The sequence below is a fragment of the Zophobas morio genome, unplaced genomic scaffold (assembly GCF_036711695.1).
Source record: "Zophobas morio isolate AGI-343-1 ecotype UQ-CSIRO unplaced genomic scaffold, CSIRO_AGI_Zmor_V1 ptg000004l, whole genome shotgun sequence".
NCBI classification, from domain to species: domain Eukaryota; kingdom Metazoa; phylum Arthropoda; class Insecta; order Coleoptera; family Tenebrionidae; genus Zophobas; species Zophobas morio.
The window spans coordinates 3,813,554-3,828,397 of NW_026972109.1; the positions used below are offsets into that span (position 1 = coordinate 3,813,554).

At 37.1% G+C, this 14,844-nt stretch overlaps 1 protein-coding gene across 1 annotated transcript in view; it reads right to left on the bottom strand.

The window, feature by feature from the left end:
* Positions 1-675: 675 nt before the first annotated feature.
* The window catches only part of LOC135137772 (uncharacterized), a 58,472-nt gene continuing 44,303 nt past the window's right edge, over positions 676-14,844 (bottom strand). Inside the window, exons 4-9 of the mRNA XM_064067509.1 lie at positions 8,732-9,047; positions 8,103-8,562; positions 2,739-2,892; positions 2,318-2,527; positions 2,084-2,263; positions 676-2,031 (exon numbers count right to left, since the gene is read on the bottom strand). Of these exons, the coding sequence (XP_063923579.1) occupies positions 777-2,031; positions 2,084-2,263; positions 2,318-2,527; positions 2,739-2,892; positions 8,103-8,562; positions 8,732-9,047 (2,575 nt within the window). The 3' untranslated portion in view covers positions 676-776. The remainder of the gene's footprint in view (positions 2,032-2,083; positions 2,264-2,317; positions 2,528-2,738; positions 2,893-8,102; positions 8,563-8,731; positions 9,048-14,844) is intronic.

Genomic DNA, 14,844 nt, shown 5'->3' on the forward strand with positions numbered 1-14,844 from the left:
GAATTTGAAGAATATCTTGAGCATGTGGTGTTCAATTAGTGAATAGTTTTTAAAGAATCTCAGAGGCCCTTAGTGTTTTGTTTTTAAACGAGTATAAAGAATCTTAATGTTTTATTTTTAAATAGAATTTAAAGCATCTCAGGGGATTCTGGTAATTTTCAACGGATTTTAGTTCAAGAGTGATACTCTTGATCATTACTAGCTTTATTCAAGCATCATCGAAAGTCTGAGAATTAGTTGTCATCTTTAAGAAATTATTGCTTTTTTTTTAGTAGGCTTGAACTTTCTTTCCTCTCCCAGTTCGTTTATTTTGAGCATCAAGGATGACAAACAGAGAAAAAGTAGTTTTTTTGTTTCACAATTACACAACATTGGAAAAAAACGCTGATTTTCGCCACAGTTGTAATAAAGTTCGTCTTATAGACCTCGGGCGCCAATTTTTTCACCTTGCATGCCCCACTCTCTCGTATACTTGGGTCACTGAACTAACGAGATCAATATTAAAGGTGACTTATTCTGCTAAAACCACACAGTTAAAAAAATGGTGGAGGCGCCGTGACAATTTTCTTAAAAAAAATTATTTCAATAATAATTTACGGAGTTAAAAAAAAATCTTCGTAGGTCGCCACCAATTTCTCCAAGTCGTAACATAGTCGAAGAAATTAAAACACTCGCTCCCTTTTTTTTACACAAAATTTATTTTACAAAATTTTTACAATAAACAACAGTCGTATAAAAACCTATTTACAAATTTTAAATAAAAATAAATAATTACGCTATCTCGTCGAGTGTTTCAGCGATACAGGTATATACTTGACTTTGGGCGTAGCGTCAAAAACCGGCAAATCTACGTAAACAGCTTTGGATTTTTTCGTAGTCGTCACAACCACATCATCCTTGACCGCCCCCAGCTTCATCTCCAAGATATTTTTCCTCACGTGCACGTCATCCCGCGCCTTCCGACTCACCCCACTCGCACTCTCAACCTCTTGCGTCGTACTCTCAACCCTATCACTCTTCTTCCGAATTTTCTGAATATGCGTATACGGAGTGGTGGACGCCTTCTTCGTCGAGGCCTCGGCTTTGAGCACTGGAGGCGGATCAAACTGCTTGTTATCGCGATTCCTCTTCGCGTTACTCACGCGTTGGACCTTGGGGGTGGTCGACGTCGGGTCCTCGTACGACAAAGGCACATACCGCGGTTTTTCTTTAGGGGTGATAATATCACCAATAAACTTAGGGGTGTAAGTGCTCACTAACGGTAAAATCGTCTCTCTGGCGTACTTCTCCGCTTGCTCAAACATCCGTGCCAACCGTTGCGGAAGAAACTGAACCGTCATGGCAATCATCTTCAACGGGTTGTCGTCGTTCTTGATCGACTTCGAGCCGTCTTCGCGCTTCCACTTGGTTTCTTTCGGTTTAACCGACACCGACGGAATCCACTCATTATCATCCTCCGACTCGTAAAAGTTGTACGAAATCTCTTTATTGTTGTTGGCGAGGCGCGAAATGAAGTCGTTTTTGACAGCAGGCTCTAGTTTGAAAGCACCGAAATTGCGCGCCGTCGTGGGTCCTAGAATGGGTTCGGTTATCTCGGGTTTATCCTTATCGGGGTCGTGGGATCTCCCGATTTTGTTAGAGTGGGGTTTGAGCACAGGCTCCACGATTTCTTTGACGACGCCGGTTTTGGAAGTGTCTGATTGGACAGATTTTGTGTTGAAGGCCCGACTGGATTCCGCTTCTTCGGGATCGAAAACTCGGTTATCGTCGTTCCAGTCGATGGAATTGGAGACTTTTTCCTTGTCGTACTCTTTGTCGAGGTCTTCAGGCCCGATTCGAACGACTGGGGTTGGGATGAAGTTTTTCACTTTTGTGGTGAGGTTCAGGGGGAGGTTCAAGGGGTTGGGGTCGTGAACGCGATCCTGGGCTTTTTTGGGGAAGGTTCCGGGGAGGTTGCATTCGCCTGGGTAGAGCGGAAGAGTCACTGGAATCCCCGAGTCCAGGATTAGATTCTTCTTGCAGATGGAAGATCTGGAACGATTAGAGTGAGATGGGTTGGAAAAATGGGTGTAATGGGACTCACGTTTTGCCGAAGCTGTCACTGATTGTGACTTTGTCCATCCTCCATTGGGTCAAACCGGACGACAACCAGCCGCTGTAGGCGGTATACAGGATTTCTATGCTAGTGGGTTCTGATAAAATTGGGTGAGGTACCAAAATCCGAGATATGGACTCTCCGAGCTTCATTTCTTCGTCTTCTTTTCTATAACGTAAAGAATGAAAGCATTAATTGGAACGTCGCAACTTTAATTATTACCTCGTCATCATGAAAGTTTCGTTGAAGGTGGAATCCCCGATCAAAGTGATTTGAATCTTGCCATAGGAAACTATAGGTACGGCGCTGGGCGAAGTTTCAATCTTGACGTTATACTGATGAGCACAGAAGGGTTCCTCGTCTCTCGTGATTAAATATAACTGTCCCCTTCCCTTGGACCTATCGGCGTAATAGCCCATATTGCCGCAGCTCCTTAAACGCAAAATAAACATGTCAATCAATAACTCACAACTCCATTAACCCTTTAAATAAATAAAGCTCGAAGTTCGATACACCCGAGCCCAACCACCCTCAATAAAAGCCCCTGGTTGATATGCGCCTTGCATACGCAGACAATTCCCGAAATGTATCTCCCGAAATATTTTTTCTGCGGCTGATTTATGATATTGAAAACAATCCCTACCTTTCATCGGTGCATGGAAAGCACTTTCCCGAAAGGAAATCTTCGTACGATTCACAGGGGAATGCCGGAAAATGACATCGAGGAGAAACTGAGTCGGTAAAGAACTTATAGGCTCGTCTATGGTTACAAAGCGATCGTCCCTCGACGGCAGACGCTAAAAATCCAACACATTTACCACAAACAGAAAACCCATCGTGCTAAAATCAAATCACAAAAAATATGGGCCATAAATTTGGAACAAATTCGATCTTGGCGCAGGTTCGACGAGCGGCGAGGGGCGGAATTTATTTAAAACGGCGGTGGTGTTTTACGCTCACTTAGAAATCAGGGTTTACGAGGTAACTCTTTAGTTTGCTTCCATTAGTGGTAACAAGATTAAATAACGGGGATGGGAAATAAAAAACATTCGTTCATTAAGGGTTCCATTACTTTGATAATGTTAATAAATTCGTAATGTGGCCAGTAATGGACGCGTTTTTCCGGATAGTTGTTTAATAGTATATTAAAAAGCAAGTTTCAGGGCGTATTTTACACTATTTTTTCTACTTCGCAACTCTTTTTCCAAAGTTGGATTTTTTTCAGTTTTGGGGAATTTTGTTGTGGTTGGTACGAGAAATGTCAGATGATTTATTGCTATTAATCTCAAAAAAAATTAAATCTTTTCACAACAAGAAAGGTAAAACATGTTTAAAATGATAAATTTTTGTAGGAACGTATCAATTTTTCAATTAAGCTCCGCCCCTTGGTCTGACAACGAATGAAAAATTCATCACAATTGAGCTTAGGATGTATATGGGTGGGGCTTGTTTTTCTCTTAATATACATAATATTCTGTGAACTACTCGATATTCAGAAACATGTATTTTATTTCTTGTAGAGAAATAAAGATTTTGTAATTAAACTCCACCCGCTTGGCTCACGACGAATAAAAAAATCATCACAATTGAGATAGGACGGGTGGGCGGGGCTTGTATTTGGCTTAACTGCAAAATACTTATTTCTTTACAAGAAATTAAAAACATGTTTTTGAGTATCGTGTTGTTCAATGAATACTATGTATATTAGAAAAAAAGGCAAAATATAACCCCGCCCACCCACCCTCACTCCCTTTTGTGATGATTTTCTTTTCTTCTTAGAAACTTAAAACACGTTTAAGATGGTAAATTTTTTAAAGAAATATAGATTTTGCAATTGGGCTCCGCCCCTCGGCTCACGACGAATAAAAAAATCATCAGAATTGAGATAGGGTGGGTGGGCGGGGCTTATATTTTGCCCTTTTTTTTCTTAATATACATAGCCATCTTTTGATAACAAGAAACTTAAAACATGGTTAAAATGGATTTTCCAATTATGGGGCGGAGCCTAATTGCAAAATCGATATTTCCTTATACAAATTTACTATTTCAAACATGTTTTAAGTTTCTTGTTGTGAAAAGAAGTCTACACATATTAAAACAAAAAGGCAATATATATGCCCGCCCACCCACCCGCTCTCAATTGTGGTCATTTTTTTATTCGCCGAGAACCAAGAGGGTGGAGCTTAACTTCAAAATACTTATTTCTTTAGAAGAAACTGAAAATATGTTTTTGAGTATCGTGTTGCTCAAATACCACTATGTATATTAAGACACAAAGGCAAAAGGACGAAATGGACGAAAAGGCCGAAAAAGGACCAGAACGACGAAAAGGGCGAAAAAGGATGAACAAGGACGAAAAACGACGAAAAGGACGAAAAAGGACGGAAAGGATGAAAATGTCGAACAGGACGAAAAGGATGACAAAGGACGAAGAGGAGGAAAATGGACGAGAAAGCACGAAAAGAAGAAAAACGGACGAAAAAGGACGAAAATGAGAAAAAAGGACAAAAAAAGGACGGAAAGAACGAAAAAGGACGAAAAAGGAGGAAAATGTCGAAAAGGACAAAACAAACGAAAAAGTACGAAAAAGGACCAAAAAGACCAAAAGGACTAAAGGGAGGAATAGGATGAAAAAGGACGAAAAAGGACCAAAAGGACGAAAAAGGACTAAAAAAACAAAACAGGACGAAAAGGGACGAAAAAGGACCAAAAGGACGAAAAGGACGAAAAGGACAAAAAAGGACGAAACGGACGAAAAGGGACGAAGAAGGACGAAAAAAGTCGAAAATGTCGAAGAGGACGAAAAAGGACTAAAAGGACAAAAAAGGACGAAAAGGGACGAAAAAGACGAAACAGGATCAAAAGATCGAAAAGAACGAAAAAGGACGAAAAGGACGTGGAAGAACGAAAAGGACGAAAATGACGACAAAGGGCGAAAATGTCGAAAAGAACGAAAAGGACGAAAAAGACCAAAAGGGACCAAAAGGACATAAAGGACGAAAAGGACGAAAAAGACGAACAAGAACGAAGAAGGACGAAAGTGGACGAAAAAGGACGAAAAGGACGGAAAGGACGAAAAAAGGACCAAAAAGACGAAAAGGACGAAAAGGAGGAATAGCATGAAACAGGACGAAAAAGACGAAAGAGGACCAAAAGGACGTAAAGGACGAAAAAGGACGAGAAGGACGAAAAAGGACGAGAAGGACGAAAAAGGACGAGAAGGACGAAAAAGGACGAAAAGGACGTGGAAGAACGAAAAGGACGAAAATGACGACAAAGGGCGAAAATGTCGAAAAGGACGAAAAGGACGAAAAAGACCAAAAGGGACCAAAAGGACATAAAGGACGAAAAGGACGAAAAAGACGAACAAGAACGAAGAAGGACGAAAGTGGACGAAAAAGGACGAAAAGGACGGAAAGGACGAAAAAAGGACCAAAAAGACGAAAAGGACGAAAAGGAGGAATAGCATGAAACAGGACGAAAAAGACGAAAGAGGACCAAAAGGACGTAAAGGAGAAAAAGGACGAATAAGGACGAAAAAGGACGAAAGAGAATGAAAAAGGACGAAAAAAGTCGAAAATGTTGAAGTGGACGAAAAAGGACTAAAAGGACAAAAAAGGACGAAAAGGGACGAAAAAGACGAAAAAGGATGAAAAGGTCGAAAATAACGAAAAAGGACGAGAAAGGACGAAAAGGACGAAAATGACGACAAAGGGCGAAAATATCGAAAAGGACCAAAAGGACGTAAAGGACGAAAAAGGACGAGAAGGAAGAAAAAGACGAAAAAGGATGGAAAGGTTGAAAAGAACGAAAAAAGACGCTAATGTCGAAAAGGACGAAAAAAACGAAAAAGGAGCGAAAGGACGAACAGGACGAAAAAGGACGAAAAGGACGAAAAAGGACGAAGCAAGGACGAAAATGGATGAAGGGGATGAAAAAGATAAAAAAGGACGAAAAGGGAGAAAAAGGACGAAAGGAAGAAAAAGGACGAAAAAGACGAAAAAGGACGAAAGTTACGAAAGAGGACGAAAAAAAGAAAAACGGACGAAAAAGGACGAAAATGAAAAAAAAAGGACAAAAAAGGACGAAAGCACGAAAAAGGACGAGAAAGGAGGAAAATGTCAAAAAGGACAAAACGAACGAAAAAGGACGAAAAAGGACCAAAAAGACGAAAAAGAGGAATAGGAGAAAGAAGGACGAAAAGGAAGAAAAAGGACGAAAAAACGAAAAAGGACCAAGCATACACAAAAGGACAAAAAGGACGAAAAAGGACCAAAAGGACGAAAAGGACAAACAAGGACGAAAAGGACGGTAAAGGACGAAAAGGACAAAAAAGGACGAAGAAGGACGAAAAGGACGAAAAAAAACGAAAAGGACGAAAATGACGAAAATGGAAGAAAATGATGAAAAAGACGAAATAGGACGAAAAAGGACGGAAAGAATGAAAATGTCGAACAGGACGAAAAGGATGACAAAGGACGAAGAGGACGATAATGAACGAAAAAGAACGAAAAGGACGAAAACCGACGAAAAATACGAAAAAAGACGAAAATTACGGAAAAGGACGAAAAGGAGAAAAACAGACGAAAGAGGACGAAAATGAGAAAAAAGGACACAAAAGGGCGATCAGCACAAAAAAGGACAAAAAAGGAGTAAAATGTCGACAAGGTCAAAACGAACGAAAAAAGACCAAAAAGACGAAAAGGACGAAAAGGAGGAAGAGGATGAAAAAGAACGGAAAAGACGACAAAGGACGAAAAGGACGAAAAAGGACGAAAACGACAAAGAAGGACGAAAAGGACGACAAAGGACGAAAAGGACAAAAAAGGACGAAGAAGGACGAAAAGGACGAAGAAGGACGAAAAGGACGAAGAAGGACGAAAAAGACGAAAAAGAACTAAAAGGACGAAAATGACAAAAAGGACGAGAAGGACGAAAAAAGACGAAAAGGACTAAAAAGGACGAATAAGGACGAAAAAGGACGAAACAAGGACGAAAAAGACCAAAGAGAAAAGACAACGAAAAATATAAACCCCGCCCAACCACCCCACCTCAATTGTGGTGATTTTTTTTATTCTTACCACACAGTACTCAAAAACATGTTTTTAATTTCTCGTAGAAAAATAAGGAATTTGCCTCTTGGCTCACGACGAATAAAAATAAATCATCACAATTGAGATAGGGTGGGTGGGCGGGGCTTATATTTTGCCTTTTTTTGTTCTTAATTTGTGTAGGCTTATTTCGACACCAAGAAACTTAAAACATGTTTAAAATGGTAAATTTTTGTAGTAATTAACTTAAATCCTCCACTTTTCTTCTACAACCCCTTTAAATTCGTCAAAAGTTGAACATCATCATCAACGGCAACTTGGCAACGAAGTTTATAAATGACAATTTTCAGTTCTAAAAGCAACGTCAAAAGCACTGAAGTGAACAGTTATTATTTCAGTATTTATTTTAACAAGCATATTTTTCCAGTTTAAAACAAAAATTGAACTTTTTAAAATTTTGGGGAATTTCGTCGTGGTTGGTATGACAAGTGTCAAATTATAACAGTTGAAGAGTCCCTAAATTTAACCTTGTCTGGCCGCTCCAGGGCCCTATAGGTCCAGCCAGATAAATCACATGGCAGGAAAACGGTGACTTACCATGGTCAAGTTTAATTCCATTTAAAACGATATATTTTTCACAAAATTTTTAATCAAACCTAACCTAAATGTTCAAAACAAAGAAAACCATCTACACTAAATTTGTCACTGAATTAATTTTATTTTCCACCGTCTTGTATCTTCTTTTTTAACCTTGGTAGTGAAGTTGAACTTCACTACTTCGAAACAAGGCGACAGTTGCATGCTTCATGGCTACTAGTGAAAAACACAACGTTGATTTTATTCGTTATTTGACAATGACATTTGTACTTCCAGTCTTAAAAACAAATTCCACCAGTTCTCGGTTACGGACTCGAAGTAAAAAAAAGGGTTTGCAATTTTGATTTTTATCAACTTACACCAGATGATATCGCTGACGGCCCCCACGAACAAGTTGCTGCAGCCTTTCTGCATCCTGCCGCCGTTGGGGTAGAAGTCCACGTGTCCCATGGGCTGGTAGGAGCCCAACCCGCCCAGAATCAGGTTCTCCCCGTTGCTGTGTATGACGTCGACGAAGGCGGCGTCGCTCTGGTCGAGCCTGGCCCTGGGGTCCTGTGACTCAAAAAGCGGTCCTGCGGGATCCAGGCCCGTGATCCTGCTTAAATTTCCCAATTCGGCGCCCGCGAAGCCAGACACATGTGCGCCCAAACTGAATCCCACTAAATGAGTGGTTCTTAATGACAAGCCGTTATTATCTACCAATCCCTTAAGGAGCATCGCGAGCTGCTTCCCGACTAGTCTAGTGTTTGCGGCGGCTTTAACGTAATTAGGAAGTATTGCCCCTTTCTCCCAATCGACGCAAATAATGTTAAGCTCCTCCTGCAATTTCAACGTAAACGGATCGATGAAGCGGTAATTTGATAGGTGTTTCTCGGGCTTGACAATCACCCGGAAGAGTCGACAAACGACTTACAAAAATCGTGCTACTTTGTATTAAAAAAAATCGTTAGAGCGGGTGACTGCCTTACCCTCGCTGACAAAGACTCACCACCGCCATTAAAGCGCTCCTCATCTCGTATATCCAAATATGGCTACAATCGCTCCCGAATCCGTGTATCAGGACTTTGGTGGGCAGGCTCTTGTTAAACCCTTGCTTAGCCCATTCAAAAGCTTCTTTGATGGACGTGAAAGGCACTTCGGCTGGGCTAGAGCCGCTGCGTCTTCTACTGTGACTGGGATATAGCAGAAATTTCGTGTCGATCTCCTCCGGTTTACTTGGCAGCATGTCCAAATAACCGAAAGGGCCGGACGCCTCGAAACATCCCAGGTCGCCGTAGCAGACCGACGAATCCTCGCGTTTGATTCTGAAATTTCGGTGATGGATAATGATTTTTCGTACAAATATTCAGATGGGTTTTAATTAAAACTTCAAAGCCGGACATGCATAATCAATCAAGTGGTAATTGAGGGTTGTGTGGGTTTTTTGGGAAACGTTGGGGGTGGGTGAATGTTTGGGTTAAAGTGCGACACGAATACAATGCAGAATTAGTTTAATATAAATGATCATGGAGAAGAGAACAGAAAAAGAAAAAATCTCAGCATATAATATAGATGTAGATATAAATGGAAATGCAATCACGCGTTTTACATTTTATCGTTTAAGACTCTAATGGAAGTATTAGTCCACTGAATAACGTGTAGTCTGTTTTTAAAATCTTCTACAAGAACAAAAATTAATTCGTGACCTTTGATCTGAAATATAAGCTCCTGAAAGCTTTCATTTTACAATTAACTTAAAACAACATTATAACAATTTTATAGTAATTTAAGATTTATGTTGCCGATTTATAAAAGTTTTCGTCTTGATAAAACAAACACACTTTGTTTCACTTAAACAACGGTTCAGAAATTAATTTTCCCTTTTCTCAGCAAACAGTTATACTTGGTGTATTTTACGAGTAGGTGTTGCGAATAAAAAAAATACTTTTTAAGTATAGTTCAAATATAAAGAAATTTTATTAAAATATTCATAATAGCGCCTACACATTTAATAGCTGTGTATTGAAATAATTGAAAGTTTCCTCTTTTCAAATTTGGCGGATGCGCCGGTTTATTGCAAAAAAAATTGTTTTCGGAATGGACAAAACTAAAAAATATTGAAACATTCTCGGAAAAGATATGCAAAACTGTAAATATCAAGATATGATCCTATGAACTAAAAAATTATTATTGTTAAGTCCGGTAATACAAGATTAATTACTTTGTCTGCAAAACATTCTGGGAAACGTAATCAATAAGATAAAGGATACAACATCTTATTCATTAATATTGGATACTACACAAGATATCACCAAAATAGATCAGCTGTCCATAACCATAAAATATATTGTTATCAAACCACAAGAAAATGTTAATACTTGAAATTCATTAATGGTTTTAAAATATAACTTCTCTGTCTTATTTATCAAATATTTAGTTAATTATAGACCAAGGGTATTATGAAGTTGTTTATGCACGAGGGTATAAATTTCAGATCTAGGAACTAGAATATAGGTTGTAAATTTGGGGTTGTTCTTATTAAACATCGCATAAATCAGAAAAATTGAAAAAATTCAGAATCTAGAATCGAGATTGAAGGATCTCGAATGTATTATCCAGGATCTACAATCTAGTGTCTAGAATTTAAGATCTGGGATCTTGAATCTAGAATCCTATGATCTTGAATCTAGGATCTAAAAATCTGTAGAATAGGAACTAGAATTTAAAACTTAAAATTCAAAATCTAAGATATAGGATCAAGAATCTAGGGTCTAGTATCTAAAATTTAAGACCTTGAATTTAGGAACCAGAATCTTGAAATCAGGATCTAGTAACTAGGATGTAAATTCTGTGATCTAAAATTTGAAATCTAGACTCTGAGGTCTAGAATTTAGGCTCTAGAATCTAAAATCTACGATCTAGAATCTAGGAACTAGAATATAGATGGATCTAAAATTTAGGAACCTAGAACATATGGGGCAGAACTAAAAACAAGAATCACGGATCTAGAATCTCGGATGTAGAATATATTTTGTTCATTGTGGACCACGGGTATTATGAAGTTGTTTATGCCCGAGGGTATAAACTTCAAATCTAGGAACTAGAAAATAGGTTATAAATTTGAGGTTGTTCTTATTAAACATCGCTTAAACCAGAAAAAATTGAAAAAATTCAGAATCGAGAATCGGGATTGAATAATCTCGAATCGATTATCCTGTATCTACAATACAGTGTCTAAAATTTAGGATCTGGGATCTTGAATCTAGGATCCTATGATCTTGAATCTAGGATCTAAAAATTTGTAGAATAGGAACTAGAATTTAAAACTTAAAATTCAAAATCTAAGATATAGGATCAAGAATCTAGGGTCTAGTATCTAAAATTTAAGACCTTGAATTTAGGAACCAGAATCTTGAAATCAGGATCTAGTACCCAGGATGTAAATTTTGTGATCTAAAATTTGAGATCTAGACTCTGAGGTCTAGAATTTAGGCTCTAGAATCTAGGATCTAGGAAATAGATGGATCTAAAATTTAGGAACCTAGAACATACGCGGTTGAACTAAAAACAAGAATCACAGATCTAGAATCTCGGATGTAAATATATTTTGTTCATTGTGGACCAAGGGTATTATGAAGTTGTTTATGCTCGAGGGTATAAACTTCAAATAATACCAGTAGTACGACAGCGTTTTATGTCTTACTATGTAGTTTTTGATATTTACAAAAGAAACATCAGATTTGAATGTATCCTATAGGATCTGAGATTTAGAATCTGGGACTTAGAATCTGAGATATAAAATCTGATATCTAGACATGAGATTTAGAATCTAGGATATAGTATCTCGGATATAGAATCTGTGATTTAAAATCTAAGATCTAGAATCTTGGAATTAGAATCTAAGTTCTAAGATCTAAAATATAGGATCTGGAATCTGGGATGTAAAATCTGAGATATAGAATCTGACATGTCGAATCTGAGATTTAGAACCTAGGAACTAGAATATAGAATCGAGAATATAGTATGGAGAATATAGAATGGAGTATCTAGGAATTTAGAATCCGAGTTTTAAAGTCTAAAATCTAGGATTTAGAATAAAGGATCTAGCATTTAAGACCTAGAATCTACCTATGAATGATATGATGGAATGAAATGATGGATCTGGCATCCAGAATTTGGGATACAGAATCTGTAATCTGAGATCTAGAATGCAGTACCTAGAATCCAGGATCTAGACACTAGAATCTAGGATCTGGATCTTAGGATCTAAGATCTAGAGTCTGAAATTTAGGAACCCAGAACATGGGGAGCAGAACTAAAATTAAGAATCACGAATCCAAAATCTCGGTTGTAGAATCTATGAACTAGGATCTTGAATCTAGATTCGAAGATGAAGGATGTAGGATATCGAATTTAAAATACAGTATCTATGACCTGCATTCTGTGATTTCAGTTCTAGAATCTAGGTGATAGAATGAAAAATCTAGAATATGAAATTTAAAATATGGCATCTATGAAATAGAAACTGAAATTATATTTTAAGATCTCGTTTCTAGAATCTACGTTCTAGGATCCAGGATACATGATGTAGGATCTAGAATCTGGGATTTAGAATATAGGAACTAGAATACAGAATCTAGGATATAGTATCTAGAATATAGTATCTAGCATCTAGAATCTGGGCTTTAGAATCTATAATCTAGAATTTAAGACCTAGAATCTAGGATCTAGAATTTTGAATATAGTAAATCTAAGATCTGAAATCTAGGATCTAGAATCTAAAATCTAGAGTCTGAAATTTAAGAACCTGGAACATGGGACGCAGAATTAAAATGAAGAATGACGGATCCAAAATCTCGGCTATAGAATATTTTTTTCTAGAATCTATGAACTAGGATCTAGAATCTAGATTTAAAGATAAAGGATGTGGGATATAGGATATGGAATTTAAAAACAGTATCTATGAATTAGGACTTACAAACTACGTTTTAGGATCTTAGTTCTAGGATCTAAGATCTAGAATGTAGAATTTAGGATCTAGGATCTGGGATATAGAATTTGTGATTTAGAATCTAAGATCTAGAATTTGGAATTTAGAATCTGGGATTTAAAACCTGAGATCTAGAATGTAGAAACCAGAATCTTGGAACAAGGAACTAGAGTCTAGAATGTAGGATCAAGTTTCTAAGATTTAGGATTTAAGGTTTGGAATAACCTAGGAGATAGAGTATAGGAACTTGAATATTGAATCTAGGATATATGTAGTATCTAGAATCTGTGCTTTAGAATCTATAATCTATAATTTAGAATGTGCTGTCTAGGATCTGCAATCTAGGATATAGAATCTAATATCTAATATCTAGAATCTGAAGGTTAAAAACCTAGAACATGGGAAGCCGAATTAAAATGAAGAATCAGGGATCCAAAATGTCGGATATAGAATCTATTTTTCTAGAATCTATGAACTAGGATCTAGAATCCAGATTTGAAAGATGTTGGATATGGAATTTGAAAACAGTATCTATGAATTATGACCTATAAACCACGTTTTAGGATCTTGGTTCTAGAGTCTATGATCTAGAATGTAGAATTTAGGATCTAGAATCTAGGATCTAAGATCTAGGATATAGAATTTATGATTTAGAATCTAAGATCTAGAATTTGGAATTTAGAATCTAGGATCTAAAACCTTAGATCTAGAATGTAGAAACCAAAATCTTGGAAACAAGGAACTAGAGTCTAGAATGCAGGATCAAGTTTCTAAGATTTAGGATTTACGGTTTGGAATAACCTAAGATTTAGAGTAAAGGAAGTTGAATATTGAATCTAGGATATATGTAGTGTCTAGAATCTGGGCTTTGGAATCTATAATCTAGAATTTAAGACCTAGAATCTATGATCTAGAATTTTGGATTTGGAATCTAGAATTTAGAATGTGCTATCTTCGATCTGCAATCTAGGATATAAATTCTAATATCTAGAATCTGAAATTTAAGAACCTAGAACATGAGGAATCAGGGATCCAAAATTTCGGATATAGAATCTATTTCTCTAGAATCTATGAACTAGGATCTAGAATCCAGATTCGAATGATGTTGGATATGGAATTTCAAAAAGAGTATCTATGAATTAGGACCTATAAACCACGTTTTAGGATCTTAGTTCTAGAGTCTAAGATCTAGAATGTAGAATTTAGGCTCCAGGATCAAGGATATAGAATCTGTGATTTCGAATCTAGGATCTAGAATGTAGAAACCAGAATCTTGTAACAAGGAACTAGAGTCTAGAATGTAGGATCTAGTTTCTAAGATTTAAGATTTAGAGTTTGGAATAACCTAGGATTTAGAGTATAGGAACTTCAACATTGAATGTAGAATATATGTAGTATCTAGAATATAGTGTCTAGGATCTAGAATCTGGGCTTTAGAATCTATAATCTAGAACTTAAGACCTAAAATCTATGATCTAGAATTTTGGGGATCTGGAATTTAGCATCTAGAATCTAAGATCTAGAGCCTGAAATTTAAGAACCTAGAACATGGGACGCAAAATTATAATCAAGAATCACGGATCCAAAATCTCGGATATAGAATCTGTTTTTCTAGAATCTATGAACTAGGATCTAGAATCTAGATTCGAAGATGAAAGATGTTGGATATGGAATTTAAAATACAGTGTCTATGAATTAGAACCCATAAACTACGTTTAGACATAGAATCTAGGATCTACAATTTAGGGTTTAGGTTGTAGAATTTATGACATAGAATCTGAGATTTAAAATCTAGGATCTAGAATTTGGAATTTAGAATCTAGGATCTAAAATCTGGGATCTAGAATCTAGGAATCAGAATCTTGGAACAAGGAACTAGGGTCTAATTTCTAAGATCTAGGATCAAAGATTTGGAATATATGAATCAGAATCTAGAATGGAGAATGAAGAATCTAGGATAAAGAATTTAAGATAGGGTATCTGGGAATTAATTACTGGAAACTACGTTAGGAGGTAGGATAATAGGATAAGGACATAATTTAAGATCTTGTAGGATTTAGGATCTAAAATCTAAGAACTAGAATCTAGAACCTAGTATCTAGGTTCAACATTGAATATTTCAGGCTTGGAAA